Source organism: Rhinolophus sinicus, linkage group LG15, assembly GCF_036562045.2.
Source record: "Rhinolophus sinicus isolate RSC01 linkage group LG15, ASM3656204v1, whole genome shotgun sequence".
Lineage (NCBI taxonomy): Eukaryota > Metazoa > Chordata > Mammalia > Chiroptera > Rhinolophidae > Rhinolophus > Rhinolophus sinicus.
The window spans coordinates 543,928-566,556 of record NC_133764.1 but is presented as its reverse complement, the minus strand read 5'-3'; the positions used below and the strand labels follow the sequence as shown (position 1 = coordinate 566,556).

Genomic DNA, 22,629 nt, shown 5'->3' with positions numbered 1-22,629 from the left:
GATGTTGTCCCAGAGGTCCCTTAACCTGTTCTCACTTTTTTTTCTTTTTGCTGTTCTGATTGGGTGTTTCCCACTACTTTGTCTTCCAAATCACTAATTCAATGCTCTGCTTCATCTAATCTGTTGTTTCCCTATAGTGTAGTCTTCATTTCTGACTGGTTCTTTTTTATGTTTTCTATCCCTTTGTTGAAGTTCTTGTTGAGTTCATCTGTTCTCCTGAGTTTATTGAGTGTCCTTATAACCAGTATTTTGAACTCTGTATCTGGTAGATTGCTTGTCTCCATTTCGTTCAATTTTTTTTCTAGAGTTTTACACTATTCTTTCATTTGGACATGTTTCTTTGTGTTTTCATTTTGGCTGACTCCGTGTTTGTTTCTATGTATTAGGTAGATCTGGTATGTTTCCTGGTCTTGGCAGAATAGCCTTATGTAGAAGGTGTCTTCTGGGGCCTGGTGGCACAGTCCCCCTGGTCACTTCAACCAGGTGCTCCAGTTTTCCCCTGTGTAGGTTGTAAGTGCCCTCCTTTTGTAGTTGAGTCTCGATTGCTGTTGGTACAATAGGTGGAGTTGACCGTCAGGCTGACTGGCTGTGAGGGCTGACCATGACGACAGTGGACAAACTGTTGTGTAGGGGCTGACCTTATGGAGTGGGAGTTGCTTTAGCAATAATCTGGTGCCAGCTGAGTCCACCATTTAGGTGTCCCATTTGTGGAGCTGGTTGGGTGGTGTTCTGGTACGGTCTGAAGCTGGCCTCTGGGTATGTTGGTTCTGGAACCTCTTGGGAGGGGCTCTGGTGCAGGCTAAGCTCAGCTGTCACTTGTGCCAGGCTTGGGGCCTCCTGGTGGGAGCTACAAAGTGATCTGTGGCTGGTTGCTACTTGTGCTGGGCTTGGACGCACTTGGGACAGGCTGTGCTGTGGTTCAAGGCCAGCTGCCACTTGTGCTGGGCTTGTGACTCTTGGATGGGCAACCATGATGTGAACTGAGGCCAGCCACCGCTATGCTAGGTCTGGGGCCACCTCATGGGAGTACAATGAAGTTGAGACCAGTTGTTACTTGTGCTGGGCTTGGGGCCATTTGGAGCTACAAGGCACACCAATTCCAGCTGCTGCTTGTTTGGGATTTGTGGATGTCTCAGAGCTTTTGGAAAAGCCCACAGTACAAGCTAAGGCAGGCTGCTTGTGTAGAGGAGCAGCTGGAAGAGGCTTGGGCCGGGCTCAGATAGGGTGGGGCGGGGTCTCCGAATCACCAAGTTGGGGCAAACAGTGTTAGCCAGGTAAATGGAGAGCACAGGTTTGGTGCCCTCCTGCGCCTGCTGGCTGTGTGGAGGGAGAATTCAACAAAGGAACAATAGTGCCTGCCAGCACTTCCATCCCCAGAGAGAGTTGCTCCAACCTCTGTTTCTCTAGCTCTGACCCTGAAGTGGGTCAACTCAGTTCTCCCCCATATGTCCCAGCACATTTTCAGCTGCTGCCCCGGCACTGGAGCTTAGAATGAGTGGGTTTGTGAGCAAGTGAGTCACTCAGTCACTCACTCTGCCTCTAACAACCTTGTGGTTTTCTCAGACACAATCCTTGCTGGTTTTATGGGGTATTATGGGAACACCTACTCTGGCATCTTGACTGGAAGTCTGTGAATGTTCTCTGTACTCTTCATTTCGTGCTAAAGTCTATGCTAATGAACCTTCTGCCACCCTCATCCTGGTGATTGTCATGTTTCTGAGGATAACCTTTAAGGACCAGTGGGTGGAGGCTGCAGGAGAGGAGTCTTGGTGTGTCCTAAAGAAGAGTTTGGAATGGATGGGCTCTCAGGCTGTGGGCATTAGACTCTTGGGGGTGTTTGAATATCTGTGGAGTGGCTCCTTGGCAGGAGTCCTGTAGTTGGGCCGAATCACCTCTAAGATCTCTTCCTATGCAGGTGCTTTCGTTCTTCCAAGTCCTCTTAAAAACACTGTTATACTTTAAGGAGCTTTGTATTTGAAGGTCGGGGGTTTGTAAAATGATAGTCACCCATGCATCTTACTGTACTTGTTTGGTACATAACCAAGATGCTACAAGTTGATTCATATGTAACTTCCATTTTCCAAGCATATCCTATAAGTGGGGCACTGTGTTAAGTGCCGTACAGAAGTTAGTTTTACGGTAACCCTGTATGTGAGGTCAGTATTCACAGCTGTATGGACGAGCGAGGTTAAGTAACTCAGGCAGGGCCTCGCCGTGAGTTACGGGAAAGGAGGAGCCACGACCCAAACATGAATGACTCCAAAGCCTGTGTTTAGAACTACAGGAGAATGAATTTTTTTGTTTCCTTTTCTAGACCTGTACCTTCTGTTCCTGAACAGACATATGTCGGTTGAGAGATGGTGTTAGAACACATCTTGAGTATTGATGAGTAAATGGTATTTCTTTCATTTATAACAGCCACTCTGCCCCACACTGTGCTGTTCAGCAGGGGTCAGCCAGCTTTTTCTGTAGAGGCCGGATAAAAACTATTTTAGGCCCTGCGGCTTATACTCACCTCCTATGTACCACTATATCCATAGGCAGTTTGTAAACAGTGGGTGTCGCTGTTTTAGTTACAGCAGTAATCTTTGGAGGGACCTGATTTGGCCCATGGGTTGTGGTTTGCTGCCTCTGCTCCAGAGCTGTTTTCCATGGTAAACACCAGTAGTCCACCTTGGTCTCTATGGCTTTGGTGAGTTGTGCTTACGTTTCTGTTTGTGATTCATATGCTTGGGTAAATGCATTAAGTGTCCCATATTTCCCAGTTTGGAATGTGCCTTACGAGGTGCACTCTGTGGAAATGCGCCCTCCTACCCTTCTGGTGGGACAACCCCCGTGGCCCTATGGCTCCCTTCTTACAGTTCCTGCAGAGACATGCACATGGGCCTAAGGAGGCCTGTTAGGAGGGTGACCCACTAATCTGGCACGTCCGCACCATGGGATACTGGCAGCAGTTTAAAAGGACGCAGTGGATCTCTATTTTCTAACCTGGCTTGTCAAAATGTATCATTTAGTGGAAAAGCACATTATAGATGGATTTCTATGATACCTTTTATGTTAGAAATGTATTTTTTATACATATATTTTGTGGGGGTCAAGTGTGTGAATGTGAAAAAAAGCCTGATGGTGTCAATGCCCAACTGACCTGAACTGGGAAGGTGCGTGGGGGGGAGTGTGGGGTTGGGGCTGGTGCCTAGAGCCTCAACTATCATGTTTCTGCTTTTTGGTTTTTTTCACAAGGAGAATGTGTTTGTGTACTACCTGTGTAATTACAATTTAGGACTAACAGGAAAGATGTGCTTGGCGTCAGCTGGTTCATAGTCTCCACCAGCCTTCCCAGAGCCATCCCAAGTAAACACAACTGCAGAAGTGCGGGGGCTTGCTGGGAAGGTGCGCGCCCCCACCCCTCGCATGGCCTAGGCTGTGGCTGTTGCAGCCGCTCAGCCCAGAGAGCGGAACGTAGCAGAGCACATTAATGGCCAGTGGGATTAAGCCCTCAGCTCCCATGACTTTCTGTCTGTGTACTGTTGCCCGTCATTTGGAAGGTCGCTTCGCTTTTCTGCAAGGTTATTACATGGTCAACCTTGTGTTCCAGTCGATGAAAATGCAGACGACCACGGCAATTTTAGACATGACTCAGGCATGTGCAAGACAGCTGCAAGGCCCGGGGGAGGTGTTCTGGTGAACAGATACTACAGGAAAAGCTGGGCAGAGATGGCTCATCTATTTCTTGTTTAAGGATCGATCAGTCCATGTCCTTGCTAATGGCTCTGCCGTTTTTCTGTGTGTTAATCCAGGAAGAATTTTGTTGTCAGAGCACAAAGGAGGCGGTCGGTCCGTAACTGACCTGAAGCAGCAAACAGTAAAACACTGAGCGCGTCCGCTCCGCTTTCTTGTAAGTTTATCACTTATTCCCAGGTCACGGAAACTAAGTAAATCATGACAATGTATTTCCATAAATTTGGAACCTGAAATCTAAGTGGACTTTTTATTTGTCTATATATGTTTAATATAAAATACTCTATTATGCTGAAAACTGATTTCCTTCAGCTGAAATCATTTGCTGTTAAAAAAAAAAGTCCATTCAAGTGTATTTAATATCATTTGGCAGTTTTTGATATATTTTATATCCTTCTAGGCTCTGAGAATTGGAAAACCAAGAAGGTTTGATGTTTTGTGTGGCGCCACCTGAATTGGAAACCAAGATGAACATAACCAAAGGAGGTCTGGTGTTGTTTTCAGCAAATTCTAATTCATCTTGTATGGAGCTTTCAAAGAAAATTGCTGAGTGAGTTCTAATCATACCATTGAAATCTGTGTTCATTACGTGACGTTTTAAATTTGATAATTGGATTAGCACTGACTGTTAAGCTTGCAGTCAGCAGGTACTTTCTAGTTAATCTGCATATCACCTGTACAGAGTAAGCTCACCTTTTCCACACATTCATCCAGCAGGCGTTTATTGACTGCCTCAGGGGTGTCAGGGATTGTATTAGGTGCTACATATGTATAGAATTATTTGAATATAAAGAACAGTGAAGTGGATGCTATATGGAAATAGTTTATGGATTCTAGTTTGGCATAATTTCAGTTATTTATTCAATAAACATTGAACCCTTACTGTGTACTAAGCCTTGACCTAGATATTAGGGATAAACAGCCAGTCGTGATCCTTCTTTCCTACATTTCGGGTCCAGACAAGAAGCAAGTCAACATGATAAACAAGATAATTTCAGACGGTGATAAAGGCTATGCAGACAGCAGTGAAAGGAAGGGTGGGGGCTTAGCTTGGATGCTCAGGTGTCCTGTTAAACTGAAGGGATCATATGTGAATTGAGAAACGCGAATGAGTCCCTGAGTGAAGGTCTGGGGGCAGAGCCCTCCAGGCAGAGGGAGCAGCAGGTGCCATGGCCCGTGCTGTGCGGCAGGAGGGGTTGGGTGTCTCAGGAACGTGGCTGGGGTGTAGGGGGCACGAGGCAACGGTCAGTGAGGCAGGCAGCAGGGGACGTAGACCGTCTTGGGAAGGTGTTGGGTGGGGTGAGGGGTTACGTAAAGGAGTGACAGTACAATTTATTACTAACTTGAAGTTTTATGATAAGAATGCCTCTGTTTCATTTTTATCAGTTTATGACTTGTCCTTAAATAGTGAAGTTGTTGAGTCTGTTCCGTTACCTTTTCAGCTTTTTCCCCCTTTCTCTTCTCTAGGCGGCTGGGGGTGGAGTTGGGCAAAGTGCAGGTTTACCAGGAACCTAACCGAGGTGAGCTACCTTTGACACGCGCAATGTTGATCTGTGTGCGGAATGTGACGTACTGGCTCAGTCCTCCATCCTCCACACCTGCAGCAGCTAGACTCAGTGTCAGTTAGTTCCATCAGCAGGAAGTCAGGCAGGCAAGGTGGGTGACAGTGGTGTGTAGCTCCAACTTGTACCAGCTCGACACAGAGCCCTGGGGGCAGGTCATACCTGGGGGCTTAGATCTCATTGAATCAAAACTGCGCAGGTACATGAACCAGAACATGAATGGAAACATTAGCTCGCTTGTTGGTTGAACTTATGTCACCTTAGGCTGGATGAGTAAATCTTGTGTGGCCACATATTAGTTGTTATTCTTTACCTCGGTGTAAGCTGCTATGGGTTAGACTTCATCAACTCTTGTTAAGAAATGCTTTTTGCTAGTTGATTTATGTCATTGCGTAAACATCCCAAGTTGTTGTAAAAAGCGTGTATTATTTATCCTTTGTAATTTGAGGGTGGATTGGGTTAGGTTTCGGGTATAGACACCTAACACCGCTTTGTCTTTCTCAGACACAATCCCCGCAGATTTACACGTTATGTGAAATGTTATGGGGACTCCTTAGTAGTAGTGGATATTTTAAATTATTCTAGTGGGGGCCATGGGCAGCTTGCATGAGCTTGAGAGTCAGACGTCTCATTCCTGACAAGTTATTTAACCTTTCTAAACTGCACATAATTAGGGCTGTTTGAGGATTCAATGGGTAATTTGTGTGCCTAGCACAGTTCTTGGCACATGATATAGTAGGTACTCAGTAAATATTAGTCCCTTCTCCTTTTCCACAGTAGGATTTTATCAAATATTTAAATATTATGAAACTTACAAGAGACTTGGATGAAAAGGCACAAATTTTCTATTCCCCCATTTATTTTTCCATTACTGCCTCCTTTCCAGTCTTCCAAGTTGCCCCATGTGGCTTCAGTAGAAAAAAAGTGTAATTGAAGAAAATAGGCAGGGAGCGTTTGGAGACCATTCTGCTGCTAAAGGGAATTGGGTGGTGTCCTCTGTCTAGTCTGCAAGGCAGTGCTGGCGGTGGGCGGCTCAGGGGTAGGTCGGCCCACACGCCAGGTTCATGAATAAGGGGAGAGAAAATACTTGGTGTCTGCTGGGAAGGAAGGAGGGAACTAGCATGTGTGGATTCCTTCCTGTTACAGGTTCTGAAGAGCAGAGTTCAGGGATGACGTTAGGAGGTCCCCGAGATAGCAGGGTCAAGATTCGAAGCCAGATCTCGGTGACTCTAAAACTCATTTTCTTCCCATGATGCCACGTGCCTTCTTCCCCCCCCCCCAATATTTTTAATGAAAATGTTCAAACATATAAAAAAGTTGAAACAGTAGTACAATGAACACCCATGTGTATATCTACCACCTAAAGTTGACAGGTAACATTTTGCTATATGAGTATGTACGTGTAGAAGTAAGTTGCAGACGTCAAGACACTTAACTTCTGAATACTTGATCATGCATCTCCTAAGAATAAGGACTTTATCCTATATAAATATATTACCAATATCACATTTAAAGATATTAATGATAATTCTCTAATCATCTAATATCTAGTCTATATTCAAATTTCCCTGCTGTCCTAAAGAGCCTTTTATAGCTGGGTTGTTTTTTCAAAGTAGGATTTCTGGTTCAAGCAATGTATCTCTCATGTCTTCTTCGTTTCTTCTAATCTAGAACAATCCCTCACCTTTTCTTTCTTCTCTCATGACATTGACGTTTTGAAGAGGTTGTCTTGCTCCATTTTGGATTTGTCTAATTGTTTCGTTGTGGCTAATTACAATTTTTTGAGAGTAGGGATATTGGACCTTATTTATCTTTACGCTTACATTATTATAACATTTTTGCCTATAAGTTCTTAATTGTTGCTGGTTGAGTGAATGAATATATTATTTCCTATAAAGATACTTATGTTTAGAGTGGTTCAGTACTTACTGCTTATAAGAAGTGAGAAGGGTAGGTTTACTGGTTTCAAGTCTGAAATGTAATTCCATCTTAAAGATATCATGTAACTAACCGTGTTTAAAAGTGTGATTAATGGCAGTATGCTTGTTACCCTTTTGTAGCATCTAAAACTGTAATAGTTCTAGTTTCTGTATTTTATAACATGGGGAATGATGCACATTTTTTTGTGTGGTTTTAAAAATATAAATCATATGCCTTCTTTACCCCACCCCTCTTATTTCCTTTTCCTGCCAGAAACAAGAGTACAAATTCAAGAGTCTGTGAGGGGAAAAGATGTTTTCATCATCCAAACTGTTTCAAAGTAGGTACTTATCTAGCAGAAGTGTTACTGCTTTCTGGGTTTCAGTTGGGCGTGAGTGTTTAGAATAATAAGAGCTGGCTAGGGGGCGGACGGGTGTCCCAGTTGGTTAGAGCGTGAGCTCTGGACAACAGGGTTGCTGGTTCGATTCCCACATGGGCCAGCGGGCTGCACCCTCTGCAGCTAGAATGAAAACACAAGCTGCCGCTGAGCTGCCACTGAGGTCCAGGGGGGCCGGATGGCTCAGTTGGTTGGAGCGCGTGCTCTCGACCACAGGGTTGCTGGTTCAACTCCCGCAAGGGATGCGCCCCCTGCAACTAAGATTGAACAACGGCAACTGGACCTGGAGCTGAACTGCACCCTCCACAACTAAGATTGAAAGGACAACAACTTGACTTAGAGCTGATGGGTCCTGGGAAAAACACACTGTTCCCCAATAAAGTCCTGTTCCCCTACACCACTAAAATCTTTAAAAAAAAAAAAAGAGCTACATAAGAAGAATTAAGATCGTTTTAAAATTGGTATCTATTACTCTGCTAATTTTTCTGACTTAACTGCTTGCTGACTTTTATGTGGTCTTTCAGTAATCTTGAAGGGTGGACGTAACCAGTTGTAGTAGGCCCCCCCCATCCATGGGGGATACTTTCCAAGACTCAGTGGATGCCTAAAACTGGAGAGTAGTGAACCCTATATATACTATGTTTTTCCGTATATACACATACCTATGATAAAGTTTACTTTACAAATTAGGCACAATAAGGGAGAATGATAACCAATAATAAAATAGAAAAATTATAATGATACACTGTCATAAAAGTTATGTAAATATGGTCTCTCTCTCTCTGACAACTGATGATAACTAAGATGGCTTACTAAGTGACTAACGGACAGGTGTCATATATGGGATGATTCATGTCCCAGATGGGACACAGCAGGATGGTGAGAGATTTCATCACGCTACTCAGAATGGCGTGCAATTTAAAACTTAGGAATTGTTTATTTCTGGAGTTTTCCACTTAATATTTTCCAACCGTGGTTGACTGTGGGTAACAAACCACAGAAAGAGAAACAGAGAATGTGGGGGGGCGGGTGTTACTGTGTTGGAGTAGAGGTTCTTGGTGGTAATAGAACCCCCATTCACCCTTCCAACATCAGGGTGGGGAAATTGCAGAGCACAGAACAACTTATGCTGATTCTGGCTCTTCCGTGTTTCAGTCCTTTTATCTCCCCAGAAACAAGTGTGAGTCCATTTGGATAAATCAGAGAGGCTGTGTGTGTTACCCGAGGGGACAAGTAGGCAGAGAAGGCCAAATTGGACTTAGAATTCAGGACAGATGTGTGGCCCTGTAATCCTTCCCGTTTTCAAGTTCTTCTATTTCCTTTTGCTTATTTTTGTTTATTTCAACGCATTATTCCACCCCTGCCTTTTGTCAGTTTCTTATTCCTTGAGCCAAAACCATCTCCTTAATTCTCCTTCGTTTTGGAGTAGGAGTGGACAGCCAAGAAGTGGGGGTGAGAGGCAGGTCATGAAGGGGTTCTGGGAGCCACTATAGGGCCGTGGGCAAAATGGCAGACCGTTGCTAGATCTTGAGCAGTGGGCTGCATGATCTGACTTTCATTTTAATCTCTAGATGGATGCTGTGTGGACAGGGGACTTGGGGTGGGGGGTGGGCAGAGAGACCTGTGGTAGCAGTCTGTCACCGTCACCTGGTTGAGGGGCGAGAGTGGCAAGGCTCTAGTGCAGTGGTAGTGGAGTGAGACACAGCTTCCAGATAGGAGAGCAGCGAAGATGCCTCTGAGGTTTTTGTCGTGAATAAACGGAACAGTATTGCCATCAACACATGGCAAAGGTTTTATAATGAAGCAGGCTTTTGGGGGCAAAGAGCAGTTCAGCTGGAATATGTTAAGTTTTGAGATGTCTTAACAGACATTCAAGTGGAATGGTCAAGTAGCAGTTGAATTTGTCAGACTGGAGTTGAAAAGCTTGGACTGGAGCTATAAATTTGAGAGTCTCCAGCATTTATAAAATTAGATGAGAAGCCCAAGAGATGAGGGGAGATAGAAGAGGACAAGTGAATGAGTGTTAGGACAAGAAGTTGGGGAGAAGAGGAACCAGCAAAAGAAACCCCCTAGGGCAGGAGAACAGTTAGGGAGTCCTGGAACCAAGTGAGCCTGTGTAGCGGGTCAGCGGTGAGCAGCCATGTGTGGTGCTGCCGATGGGTCAGGAGAGAGAAGGACGGAGAATTGACGGTGTGATTCAGCCACGTGAAGGTCACTGATGACCTGGTTTGGAACATGTTGGGGAGAGAATGAGAGTCGATGAATTGGAGATAGCGCGTGTAGGCAACTCTCTTGAGGTGTATTACACAGGGGAGCAAAGAATGGGGCAGTGGGGAAAGTGGTCACCGGTTGTTGATTTTAATGGGAGAAATAACCGTGTTCATAGGCTGCTCGGTATGAGCCGTGGGAGTGTAGTGACAAGTTGATGATGGAGACAAGGGGGGAGAATTGCTAGGTCGGCAAGGGGGGGTGGGACTTAGTGTGTAATTGGAGGGCTGATTTTAGAGTAACTGTGGCGTGGGAAATCCACCTTTCACTGATGGCTGAGGGCAGGCAGGCTTGCAGGATGCAGATCGTGGGCTGGTGGGAGTCTGTGGAAACTCTGTTCCGAGTTCTCTCCATGACAAAGGAAGTAAGATCGTGGGCTGAGAGGGAATGTGGGTGAGCTGAGGGAGGCCTGAGAACAGAGGAATTGTTTCTTTTTTGCGCCTTGAGCCATAAGTCTTGTAGAGGCATGAGGAGCTCATTGCTGCCACTTTGTTGGAGCAGGGAGATTTTATCCGGTGTCTAACTTCCTCGCTGGGATTCCTGTCTCTTGGGTCGCAGGGACGTGAACACCACCATCATGGAGCTCCTGATTATGGTGTATGCGTGTAAGACCTCCTGTGCCAAAAGCATCATCGGCGTGATTCCCTATTTCCCGTACAGCAAACAGTGCAAGATGAGAAAAAGAGGCTCCATTGTTTCTAAATTGCTGGCTTCAATGATGTGCAAAGCTGGTAAGGATGGCAGACATTTGATAATTAATTGGGGCCTGGCAGTTTTATTTTCACCTTAGAAATTGTAAAGCATTGTTTTAACTAAATTAGAGCGCTGAACAGTTAAAAATAGCAATACAGCTTTTAAAGATAATGAGAAAGCAGTGCAGAGAATTCTCTCCTGTTCCCAACTCCTGAAAACACAAAGGTAACAAGAAACAACTTAGTTTTTCCTAAATCCTTTGTTTAAAAAATTATATTGAATTGACAAGTTATAATCATAGTAAGTCATTTTTAAAAGGGGAGAAGGCATCAGAACCAACTATTCTAACACAGCAACTATGTTTATTTTAGCCTCTTCCCTTTCCCAGGACAGATTGGGATATTTTGCAAACCGTATGTGTTATTTTGTGTTGTGCATTCTCACAAGTGTCTCCCACTTGTTTCTAAATTACCTTCAGAGGTGTTGTGGATATATATGAGAGCATGTGATGTGATTGTAGAAGGCATGTGTCAAGCATTGGCACAGACAAAAGGATCACAAAAGGAACACAGACACTTCCTATAGGATAAATTTTCTATTGTAGCATTTCAAAGAAGGCAAAAATAAAACAAAACTTGGTAAAACCCAACCCCAGCAACTTCACAAGCATACCCTATTGAAAACTCCATCGAACCTTCCAGAAAGGTTCTGTCTCTCTTCTAGCCTTGATCCTGGGCGGGTCATTAGGCTTACTTCCTGCTGTTTTAGGAAAGTTTTGCTTTTTAAAATTTTTCCAATTGCGTTTTCCTCATACTTTTATAGTGATCATTTCAAATATCCTTGAATGAGCCATGGATGACGGTTCTTCATTTTCTCCAATTGCAGGCCTGTGCAGTTTGTCTTAATAATTTAAGACAATGTTTGTCTTAATATGGTTTTGCTATGCCTATTCAGGAAAGTTCAAGGAGCTGTAACGTGCTGTAATATAATTATCAGAGATATTCCTTTGTTCCTATTATCTTTGCTGTTTTAAGACTTTAATTTGTCGTGAAAATCATGCATTTCTGTGTAAGAAAAACCATCCAGTCTTTCCCATCCGAGTAAGGAAAATTGCAGTTCCCTACCTCCTGCGTGTCTCATTTGCCACTCATACAGGACACTTCACTTCTGACGCTCCTGGTCACCAAATGTGTAGGAGTTTTCCCCTAAACCTAGCAATTCTCCATGACATCAGCTGGGTGTCCTATAAGGTAACTTTTTGACACTATCTACCTGGAGATAGTGTTGGATCCCACAGGTTAAGGGCTCAGCCCCACAAAACAGCGCTCTCTTTCAGATGCCAATCACAAGTTCAACTTGTCACCTGTCCTTTCTGACTCATTAGCTAGAAATTTGAGGTTCCCACCATCCCCTCCTTGGGTTAGATTAAGTTACTAGGGCAGCTCACAGAACTTAGGAAAACGGTTTACTTACCGTTTACCAGTTTATTACAAAAAGATAATAATGAAAGATACAGATGAACATCCAGATGGAAGAGATGTGTAGGGACAACATATGTGGGAAGAAGGGGCATGGAGCTCCCATGCCCTCTCGGGGAGCGCCACTCTCCCAGCACCTCCACCTGTTCACCCACCTGGAAGCTCTCTGAACCCCCCGTGCTATTGGGCTTTCACGGAGGCTTCCTCACATAGGCACGATCGACTCCATTTCCAGCCCCGCCTCACCTCTCTGGAGAAGTGGGGGGGATCATGGCTTGGTCTCCTGGTGACCAGCCCCACCCAGGAGCCACCCAGAGTCGCCTCATTAGAACAACAGATGCTCCTAGTGCTCTTATCACTTAGGAACTTAAACAAGGGTTTCAGGAGCCCTGTGCCAGGAAGTGGGGACAGATATATGTATCTATCTATATCAATATAGATATACATATTTTTTCTATTGTCTCACAATCTTGTACTAAAGTATCTGAGAAAGATGCTGAGTTTTTTTGATGAGACCAATTTTTTAATATCCTAGTTTATATTATACTTCATACAGTGCAACTGCTTGTTAAACTATTTATATGTTTGTGTCTGCTCTATTTTGAAAGGTCTAACTCATCTTATTACTATGGATTTACACCAGAAGGAAATTCAGGGCTTCTTCAATATTCCTGTTGATAATTTAAGAGCATCTCCCTTCTTACTACAGTATATTCAAGAAGAGGTGAGCTAGCTCAGACTTTCTTATTTCAACATTCTGTTTAAGGTTGAAAGACGTTTCTATTTCCTTGGGCTGTCCATAAAGGATTAAAACTTGATATACTCTGCTTAAAGTATTACTGACTTTATAAATGTAACTCAAGTGTATTTTAAAATTCTTCACTTGATCTTAGCCAAAAGGCCGAGAAGCGATTATTTTATTTTAAAATTCTTAATCTGCAATTTATTTCTTTTGCGAAGCTCTTAAGATTGCTTTTTGTTCTTTTGGACTCAGGTACCTAGAACTGGACTAGTCGTGATCATGACAACTCACTGCCATTGGTCCATGTATGGTCCTGGCCCGCTTTTATGTACCCACCTGTCCACCTTACCTCTCTGTCCATCCATCCATAGCAGTCACCATCCATGATCCTACTGCCCAGCAAGTCATCTAAGATCGTCATAGTAACTTCCATCCACTCTTGTGGTCCTTCGTTGCCCCATCCCCCTGCCTCCTCCCACCCGAGGGAACCATCATCCTGACTCTTGTTTCATCTTTCTCCCAATTTCCTTTTTATATCGTTTTATATCATTCAGATATATATGTTATTCAAAGACAAAAATAATATATGTATATATTAAAACTTTATAAAAAGGAATCAAACTGTAGTCTTTTGGGAATTTTTCACTTGACATTACATTGGTTAAGATTTGTCCATGTTGTGTGTCACAGTTCATCCATTTTGACTCCTGAGGATACTCACGGTGCAGCTGTCCTCACACACAGTTCATTCGTAAGGTTTTTGCTGTTGTCATGGTGCTCCTGTGAACATTCCTGTGTGTCTCCTGTGCTATGTAAGCAAAAGTGCATCTTGGTTGTACAAAGGTAGAATTGCCAGGTTGTATGGTGTGTGAGTGTTTAATTTGTTTCAAAGCAGTTATGCCAACTTAGGTCCCCACCAGCAATGAATTAGATATCCTGTGGATCCATCTTTGCTTCAATACTTACATTATCAAAATTAAAAATTTTTGCCAGTTGAATGGCCATGATATGAAATCTTGTCACTTGGATGGGTATCTCTCTCCGATGACTTAAGAAGTTGAACATCTCTTAAATGTTTCCTCTTTTGTGAAAAGGTGCTTAATGCTTTTTGTCTTCAGTGATTTTGTTTCTTTGTGAACTATAGGCATTCTTTTTTAAATTCTTGATTCTAGCCATATGTTAGTATTCGTTTCACATGTATCTCTCATTTTGTAACTTGTCTTTTAATGTTTTTTTTAGGGAGTCTGAATAAGCAGACATTAAAATTTTTCTCATTGAGGTGAAATTCACATACCATTTTAACACAAACAATGTAGTGGTTTTTAGTACTTTCACAATGTTGTGCACCCCTCCCCTCTATCTAGTTCTGAAACTTTTTCGTCATTCCAGAGGAATACTCATTAAGTAATCACTCCCCATTCCTCCTTTTCTCCAGCTCCTGGCAACCGCTAATCTGTGTTCTGTGTCTGTGGATTTGCCTATTCTGGATATTTCATATACACGGAATCCTACAATATGTGACCTTTTTTGTTTGGCTTCTTTCACTTAATGTAATGCTTTTGAGGTTCATCAACATTGTAGCATATATCAGGACTTCATCGGTCTGTACCAGGATTTTTAAAGGAAATTATGAAGAGGACTACATTTTCGTTGTGTATGGAGAAAGCCCATCTTATTTCATCAATGTTTAAAATAGGAACTTCTAGAGTTACCCTGTTTCTGATTAAGTTGTTTCCTCCTTCCCACCCCCCGTGTTCTTCTTAGTGTTTTTATATCAACCCACTCTCATTATCACAGAAAAGAGATATGGCAGGAAATAGAAAACCAGGGCCGAGGGTAGGGGATATAGCAAAGGCGTGTGGGGTGTAGAGCAATTTCTATGTGATTCCACAAGTGGCCCTACTGATGTCCCTTCATGGTTCAGGGGAAAGTTACCGCAGAGTGTGGAAGTCAACTTCCTTGACACATTGTGTGTTTTTCCCCTCCACTTGATAATGAGTAATCTTTTTCTAAAAAAATGAAATTCATGTTTGCAATGGTAGTGTAGGGAAATGCCTGTTTGTGTATAGTAGTTCTGACACCTGCTTTTCCTACACGAAACAGGATCAAGTAAGCCAACAGGTATGCCTTCAGATATAGACGTAATCCTCTGCAGAGGTAGCCCTTGTTCCCAGCTCGCTTCGTGTCCTGTAGCCTTTCAGATCTTTCTCTTTGTATTTGCCTCCTTGTCTATATACACATAGCTGTAGATACTGATTTGTGGGTATTTTCTTTTTTGTTTTTAAATCAACATATCGTTTGCATTGTTCTGCAGCTTGTTCTTTCCTTTCCCATGCTGGTATCTGGAGTTCTTTCCATGCTAAGATACATAGGTTTACTTCTTTCGTTATAATTGCTACGTAGTACGTGTTCCTGTTCCTTACTTTGGAACAGCGATGTCCAATAGACCTTTCTGTGATCTGAAAATGTTCTACCAGCCGTCCTGGCTGGTGACTGTTGAGTCTTTGAAATGTGCCTAGTGTGAGTGGAGAACTGAATCTTTCGTTTTATTTAAGTTGAATCAATTTAAATAGCTACATGTTTAGATGTTTAAAGCACAAGTTTAAAACAGCCAGTTTTTTCAACCATTTCCCTCTTGATTGGATATTAGGTGGTTTTATTTTTTTCATTCTTTAATTTGAAATATTTTATTATATTTATTTTAAGTGATGCTGCATTGAAAATTCTTGTACTTACCTTTCTGAGTACTTCTGTGAGTATTTTTCTGAGATATATTAAGAAATAGAATTGCTTGATTGGAAAGTATCTACATTTTTAAGTTTTTAAATAGATACTGCAAAAATTGCAATTTTCTGAAAATTTAATATTAATAGATATCACAAAAATTGCAATTGTCTGAAGGGGCTGTATTAATTTACATTCCCAGTAGTACATGTGATAGTACCTGTTTCCCCATGCCCTTAATTTTGCCAATTTAATGAGTAAAACAATACTACATTTATTTGAATTTTTTACTTCCCTGATTTCTAGTGTGATTGTCTTTTCATGTGGGTTTTTTTGGGGGGAGAAGGGACAGAATTTTCCCCATCTAAAATAATGTTTTACCTTTTTGCCATGGTTTTAGAATTTCAGCATGATGTGTGTGAGGTGGATCTTTTTCCCATTCATCTCAGTAGATGCTCAGTGAATCTCTTATTCTCTGGGAAGTTTTTTCCTTTAATTTGAGTATTTCATCTCTTCTATTTTTATTTTTTTCCCATTTTTTCCTTTTGGAACATATTATATGTTGAAAATTTTGAATATAGTTCCTATATTGTCTTAACTTTTTTTTCCCCCCAAATTTTGTGTTCTTATAAAGTGCATTGTGGTAAAATTTCTTGGCCTCATCTCCCATGTTCGTTCTTCAGCTGTGCGTATGACAGGTCAGCTACTGAGTATTTGGACAATAATCCCTTTCACCTCCTAGATTTCTCTTTGATTCTTTTTCATAACAACTTGTTCTTTCTATGCTTTTCTGTTTTAACTTTTGAGGAGAAAATTAGACTTGTTTTTGTTAAAAGAGTCCTTTCTTTTAAAGTCTCCTTTCATTTGCTTGATTAATTGTTTCCTGCTTTATTTCTTCTGTTGGCTGGGTTTGGTGCTGTTTGATGTTTGATGAGGCAAGAAAGTACATAAAACAGTTTAGAAAGACTTCTAGCGAAAATGCCTAAATGAAAGTATTTCTTGCTACTTTACTCACTGACAGTGTTGAATATATTAGGCTTTCATGTAAGGATATCTGATTCATGTGGTTAGCTGGATACATCTATAATAGAGCCTTGTTCAAATTAATCAGTTTTTTGTTTGTTTACTAAGTGTTCAGTGCTTCCTATGCATTAGGCATTGTACAAGGTCTAGCTGTTAAGTGCTGATATTAAAATTCTTTGATGTAGCATAATTATGAAAAAAGCATGGGGGATGTATTTGAATGAAATAATATAATTTAATGAATTGAAGTGATTGAATTTCTTTTTCTTCTTTTTTTTAAATTAAAGTTTATTGGGGTGACAATTTAGTCAAGTTACATAGATTTTAGATGTACATTTCTATAATACATCATCTGTATCTCACATTATGTGGAACATAAAATGTTGAAAATATTGACAAGGTGAAGTCAGAAACAACAAACTATTGCTCAGCTTAAAAACAATTCTGTCTTCTAAACTTTCAGACGTTGATAATGGATATATCTTCAGTTATAATTGTCACTAGCACAGATCACTTCAAATGTTCAATTTTATTGACTCCAGAACAGACTGATATTTTAGTTATTTTTTAAGGGCTCTTAATATCTTTATAAAACAGGATTGGGTTGATTGTCCTTTAACAAATTGTTTTCCTCAGTATATAACTGAGATGTGTTAAGTCATTTGTTTGTTCTGCACTAATTTGGAATTTGACAATTGCCTTGGATTCAGATTGCATGGGTATCATTCCTGATCTATGAAATGACAACTTCCCGTTCTTTATACCACTTTGTCAGTATTTGCTGGGACGTAGATATGAGCCAATCACTGATTAGCCCTGCTTTTTCTATAAGAAGCGTGTGAGGCTCATAGCTTGATAATATTGTTTCCTAGGTAGGCATTTCTTCATTTTCCAAAGGAGAAATTTACTTTGAACGGTTCTCTTTTTGGGAAACTTTCAGTGGACCCGATGGCATTTTTTAGTCTGTTGCGATGTTCCTTTTTATGGATTGTTGAGTGTTGGTGTGAATAGCCTGTGGAGACATGACAGTAATCCCTGATCTCTTGTCTGTCACAGATCCCGGATTACAGGAATGCTGTGATTGTGGCCAAATCTCCAGCCTCGGCCAAGAGGTAGGTGGGAGCTCACGATTGAGCTTCTTGGATTTACATCCAGCGATCACATCCCTAGTCAGAGTCCGCGTTCTGGTTCTACCTCAGCGGTTTCCACTGGTGTCTCTTACTTTTATTCTATGGGCTGATAGTTTAAAAGGTTGTCTGCCAACTCCATCTGCCAACTCCATTTATTAAGTGATGATTAATTTTCCTCTTTTTTTAAATTTGAACTCCGATCTGTGACCACCAGTCGTATTGCTTGACTAAAGCCCTGCGTGTCTTGGGAACCCCAACCTAGTGCTTTTCTCACTCCCACATTGGCGGCCGCTGATTGTCGATCTTCAAATCTGGCATTGAAAATACTAGCAAATATATTTCTTAATTGTTTACCATCTTTTATTCAAAGAACTCAGTAATTTATTAGCAGAATTGAATCCGTCCCAGAGGCCACTTATCGGTATGTGTTACAAGGTGACATTGTAGAAGCTAAAACACCCCAAGACATACAAATGCGGCAGTGCTGAGAGGCACAGGTGACCTGCAGTACCTGGTGTGTCAGTAGCACAGGACTTACAGTGGCATTTGGGTCGAGAGGGTTCCATATGCCAGTGTTTTCTGGAGAAGCCACTGCACCGAAGAGGGAAAGAACAAAATCAAATGTAGGAGTAAAGTCTTTTTCCCGGAAAAGCTCCTTTAAAATTATTTCCCACAATTGAATACCTTTGCTCACTGGATCACTTCTGAAAACAGTTTGGTTGATTTTTTAGAGCTAAATATATGCCTACCGTATGATCCAACCATTCTACTCTTAGCTATTTACCCAAGAGAAAGAAAGCATGAGTCCATATAGACATTTGTGCATGAATGTCCACAGCAGTTTTGTAATACGAGGCTGACAATTAAGTTCATGAACTTTGTTGGAACAATGTTACTAACCGTTTTTGATATCAGAGGGATTATTCATTATAAATTTGTACCAACTGGACAAACAGTTAACCAAGTTTACCATTTGGAAGTGCTGAAAAGGCTGCATGAAAATGTTAGACGACCTGAACTTTTCGCCAACAATTCATGGCTCTTGCATCACGACAATGCACCAGCTCACACGGCACTGTCTGTGCGGGAGTTTTTAGCCAGTAAACAAATAACTGTATTGGAACACCCTCCCTACTCACCTGATCTGGCCCCCAGTGACTTCTTTCTTTACCTGAAGATAAAGGAAATATTGAAAGGAAGACATTTTGATGACATTCAGGACATCAAGGGTAATACGACGACAGCTCTGATGGCCACTCCAGAAATAGTTCCAAAATTGCTTTGAAGGGTGGACTAGGTGCTGGCGTCCGTGCATAGCCTCCCAAGGGGAGTACTTTGAAGGTGACCATATTCAGCAATGATGTATGTAGCAATGTTTCTAGGATGAGTTGGTGAACTCAACTGTCTGACCTCGTATCTCAAAGCTGGAACCGCAAAAGTTCATGAACAAGCAGTGTAAAGGGACGGCCTGTCCTGTACAATACCCCGTGGGTGGCTCTCCAAAGCGTTATGCTGAGTGAGCGGAATAAGACAAAAGAGGACTGTACGCACTCTAACCCACTGATGAAACTCTAGCAAAGGCAGGACTAGGGTGACGCCAGCAGACCCCTGGCTGCCTGGTGCTAGAAGGAGCCATCACATGGGGTGCGAGGGGACGTCTGCAGTGACAAAGGCTTTCAGTGCTTTGCTTGTGCTGATGTTAGTACACATATATACATGACATCAGAGCTTATGAAATTGTATACTTTAAATATGTACATTTTACTCTATCTCAGTTATACCTTAATAAAACTTAAAAGATCGAGGCTTAACACTTAGTATTTAATGCACTTTGTCTCATGTGGTTGGTTCTCACTGTTAACACGTTGCGTACGGCGGGGTTTAAATCCCTCCTACCCCTCTGTTCCGGCAGGTTTTAAAAAGAAACTACTTTAAAATGCACTCTTCTCTTTAAAGCGTAAATGCTTCTATGTCATTTATTATTTTTCTATGGAATTTTTTAGGATTTACTCACCTATGATGTTAGTAATCCCTCCTGGTGTGATACTGCAGAAAGCAGCTTCCTTTGTGCAGTGGGACACGGCAAAAATTGCATATGTACCGAGTTTCACTTCTCACTTTTTTTTTTTTTATACTGCTTTTCTTTTTTTTTTAAGATTTTATTGGGGAAGGGGAACAGGACTTTATTGGGGAACAATGGTCAAATTGTTGTCCTTTCAATCTTAGTTGTGGAGGGTTCTGTTCGGCTTCAAGTTGTTGTTCTTTCAGTCTTAGTTGTGGAGGGCGCAGCTCAGCTCCAGGTCCAGTTGCCGTTGCTAGTTGCAGGGGGCACAGCCCACCATCCCTTGAGGAAGTTGAACCGGCAACCTTGTGGTTGAGAGGACGCTCTCAAACCAACTGAGCCATCCGGGAGCTCAGCGGCAGCTCAGCTCAAGGTGCCATGTTCAATCTTAGTTGCAGGGGGCGCTGCCCACCATCCCTTGCGGGACTCGAGGAATTGAACTGGCAACCTTGTGGTTGAGAGCCCACTGGCCCATGTGGGAATCGAACCGGCAGCCTTCGGAGTTAGGAGCACGGAGCTCTAACCGCCTGAGCCACAGGGCCGGCCCCTCACTTTTTTTGATGCACACACTTTACACACCCGTGTGTGATACTTTTTCTTTCCTCTTCCCACTATGGGCTCCAGATGATGCGTGGCCAAATCTCCTGAGAGCCTGGCTGGATTGTCTTCCTTGGGGGCCCGCTGCGTAGGCACTTTCACAGCTGGTTCCCTGTCGCCACTCGTCTCACCTCCCTGTCTTGGCCTCTCATTGCTCTCTGCCCAATCTTTTGAAATTCTCGTTATCCGTCCTTAACGCATGGCTCAGATAAAACGAAGATTCTCGTGATCCGTACGCAACGTGTTAAGTAGAGAATTAGCAATTACGAAGGAGGAAACTGAGGCTTAGAGGAGGTGACCTGACTTACGCAGGCTCCCCCAGCTGGCTGAGTGCAGACCCTGCAGGGCCAGCTCTCCACCTATGGTGCCCACTGCCCGAGGGACATGTTTATCACATGGTGTCTCCACACTCTGTCCTGGAGTCTAAGACTCTGAGATTATTTTATTCTTTTTTTTGTTAATCTTCCACGAAACGACGTTTTATTTATGTTCTTTCAATGTTTCTCCCAGAGACATGAACAGAAAACAGGTGATGCGTCATTTTTGAACTGTCTTGTGTTCTCCCCAGGGCACAGTCTTTTGCTGAGCGCCTGCGACTGGGAATTGCCGTGATTCATGGAGAAGCTCAGGATGCCGAGTCTGACCTGGTAGATGGGCGGCATTCCCCTCCCATGGTCAGGAATGTGGCCGCCATCCACCCCAGCCTGGACATCCCCAGTAAGTGTGCTGCCCCTCTTGTTGCTTTCCTCTTTGATTTTATTTTTCCCCCTTCTTTTGCCTCTCCCTCCTTCCACTCTGGTTCAAGCTGTTGTTTCTCAGTCTAGTTGAGTAGTGTTGCGGAAAAAGGGGCAAGGACCGAGAAACACAAGGCGCGCTCCCAGAGGGCAAGGAGAACTCAGCTTTATTACACTACTGGGCCCAGTGGGATATTTCCCAAAGGACTGAGTACTGACGGGTCAGGGGCTTTATTTTATAGGGTCAGGCCTCCGGGTTGAGGGGGGGAATCTGGCCGGGGTGCCAGGGAGATCTGTCCCTAGCAGCTGTGATCCCTCAACTTTGTTTTGACAGGGAGGCCTCTAACTATGGTGCCTGCAGGAGACATCTCTGATAAGGTATGGGAGGAGGAGGGGGGACAGAGCTCTTAGGGGGAGCTTGCCGGAGATAGCTCCAATAAGGGGGAGCTTGAGGTCTTAGGCGGGGCCTGCAGGAAACACCGTCCCAACAGTAAGACACAGCTCCCTGGCCCCTGCTGGTATTACGAGCTTTGTGATCCCCTGCTGAGGCAGTCGGTCGCCAGTCGTTGGTCGGCCACTCACAGCAGCCTGCGGCAGCCCACGCCAACCTCTGGCTGCTCACCGCAGCCCAGCTCCAGGGAGAGCTGTTGTTCACAGTCTTAGCTGTAGAGGGCGCAGCTCACTGACCCATGTGGGAATAAAACCCGCGACCTCTGCATCAGGAGCCTGGTGCTTCAACCACCTGAGCCACGGGGCCGGCCCACCTCTTTGATTTTAAAACTGACTTTTTTTCCCCCAAATATGAATTACCTCTTCTCTTTTTTTGTTTTTTAAGTTGGCAAAAACTGATTAATACCTTTCCTGGCGTTGTTGTAACAAGTGCACGTCTGTTGCTCTGGGGAGTGTAGAGCCTTTTCCAAGCAGTTCGTCTGATCACAGCAGAAACTATGAAAGTGCCCTGACTACTAGATTCAGTTGTGGCACATCAGGGAATTTCATTCATTCATTCAGTAATATATCCTGTAGTTTAACATAAAGAATGTTATTCACTGTAGTATTATTTTTATTGCAAAACACTAAAAAGTCTAAATGGTTTATCAGAAGGCAGGACTTAGTAAACTGTGTTGTCAGTACAACTAATTATACAGCCCTTTGAAACAAGATAATCTCTGGAATGCATGTGCAAAAGGCAGAACTGGAGAGTGTGTACCTATCTCTGTGCAAGGACCAGGAAGGGCTATGCAGGGTGAACAGCTGCTGTGCTGTGTGGTAGGAGTTATGTGGGAATTTGGTTTTGTTTTTAAGAAACTGCCCTCATGCTTTAATAACATCTTTTCAATTTAAAAAAAATGCTGCCTTTGTTTGAGTCTGTTGGGGAGGAAACACTTTTCTTCTACCCTCTTTAATATTCAGTGCTCAGGGCCTGCAAGTGAAACCCGGCAAAAGGCAGATTAGCAAGAGAAAAGACAAATTTTAGGAGAAGGTTAGAATTTGCGGCTTATAAACCATTTTAATAGGGGAAGAAGAGAACAAATGACCTTTGGAAAGATAAGATGAGCCC

At 42.9% G+C, this 22,629-nt stretch overlaps 1 protein-coding gene and 1 pseudogene across 4 annotated transcripts in view; one reads left to right on the top strand and one right to left on the bottom strand.

The window, feature by feature from the left end:
- PRPSAP2 (phosphoribosyl pyrophosphate synthetase associated protein 2) overlaps nucleotides 1-22,629 on the top strand; it is a 45,987-nt gene that overhangs the window by 7,600 nt on the left and 15,758 nt on the right. For 3 of the 4 annotated variants that reach the window (XM_074320755.1, XM_019753769.2, XM_019753770.2), the window contains exons 2-9: nucleotides 3,798-3,895; nucleotides 4,139-4,288; nucleotides 5,206-5,258; nucleotides 7,494-7,560; nucleotides 10,444-10,616; nucleotides 12,665-12,780; nucleotides 17,602-17,657; nucleotides 20,903-21,051. In XM_074320755.1, the coding sequence (XP_074176856.1) occupies nucleotides 4,170-4,288; nucleotides 5,206-5,258; nucleotides 7,494-7,560; nucleotides 10,444-10,616; nucleotides 12,665-12,780; nucleotides 17,602-17,657; nucleotides 20,903-21,051 (733 nt within the window). In that variant the 5' untranslated portion in view covers nucleotides 3,798-3,895; nucleotides 4,139-4,169. The remainder of the gene's footprint in view (nucleotides 1-3,797; nucleotides 3,896-4,138; nucleotides 4,289-5,205; nucleotides 5,259-7,493; nucleotides 7,561-10,443; nucleotides 10,617-12,664; nucleotides 12,781-17,601; nucleotides 17,658-20,902; nucleotides 21,052-22,629) is intronic. The other variant, XM_074320756.1, reaches the window with a different exon arrangement.
- LOC141569106 (U2 spliceosomal RNA) lies at nucleotides 12,827-12,969 on the bottom strand (annotated as a pseudogene).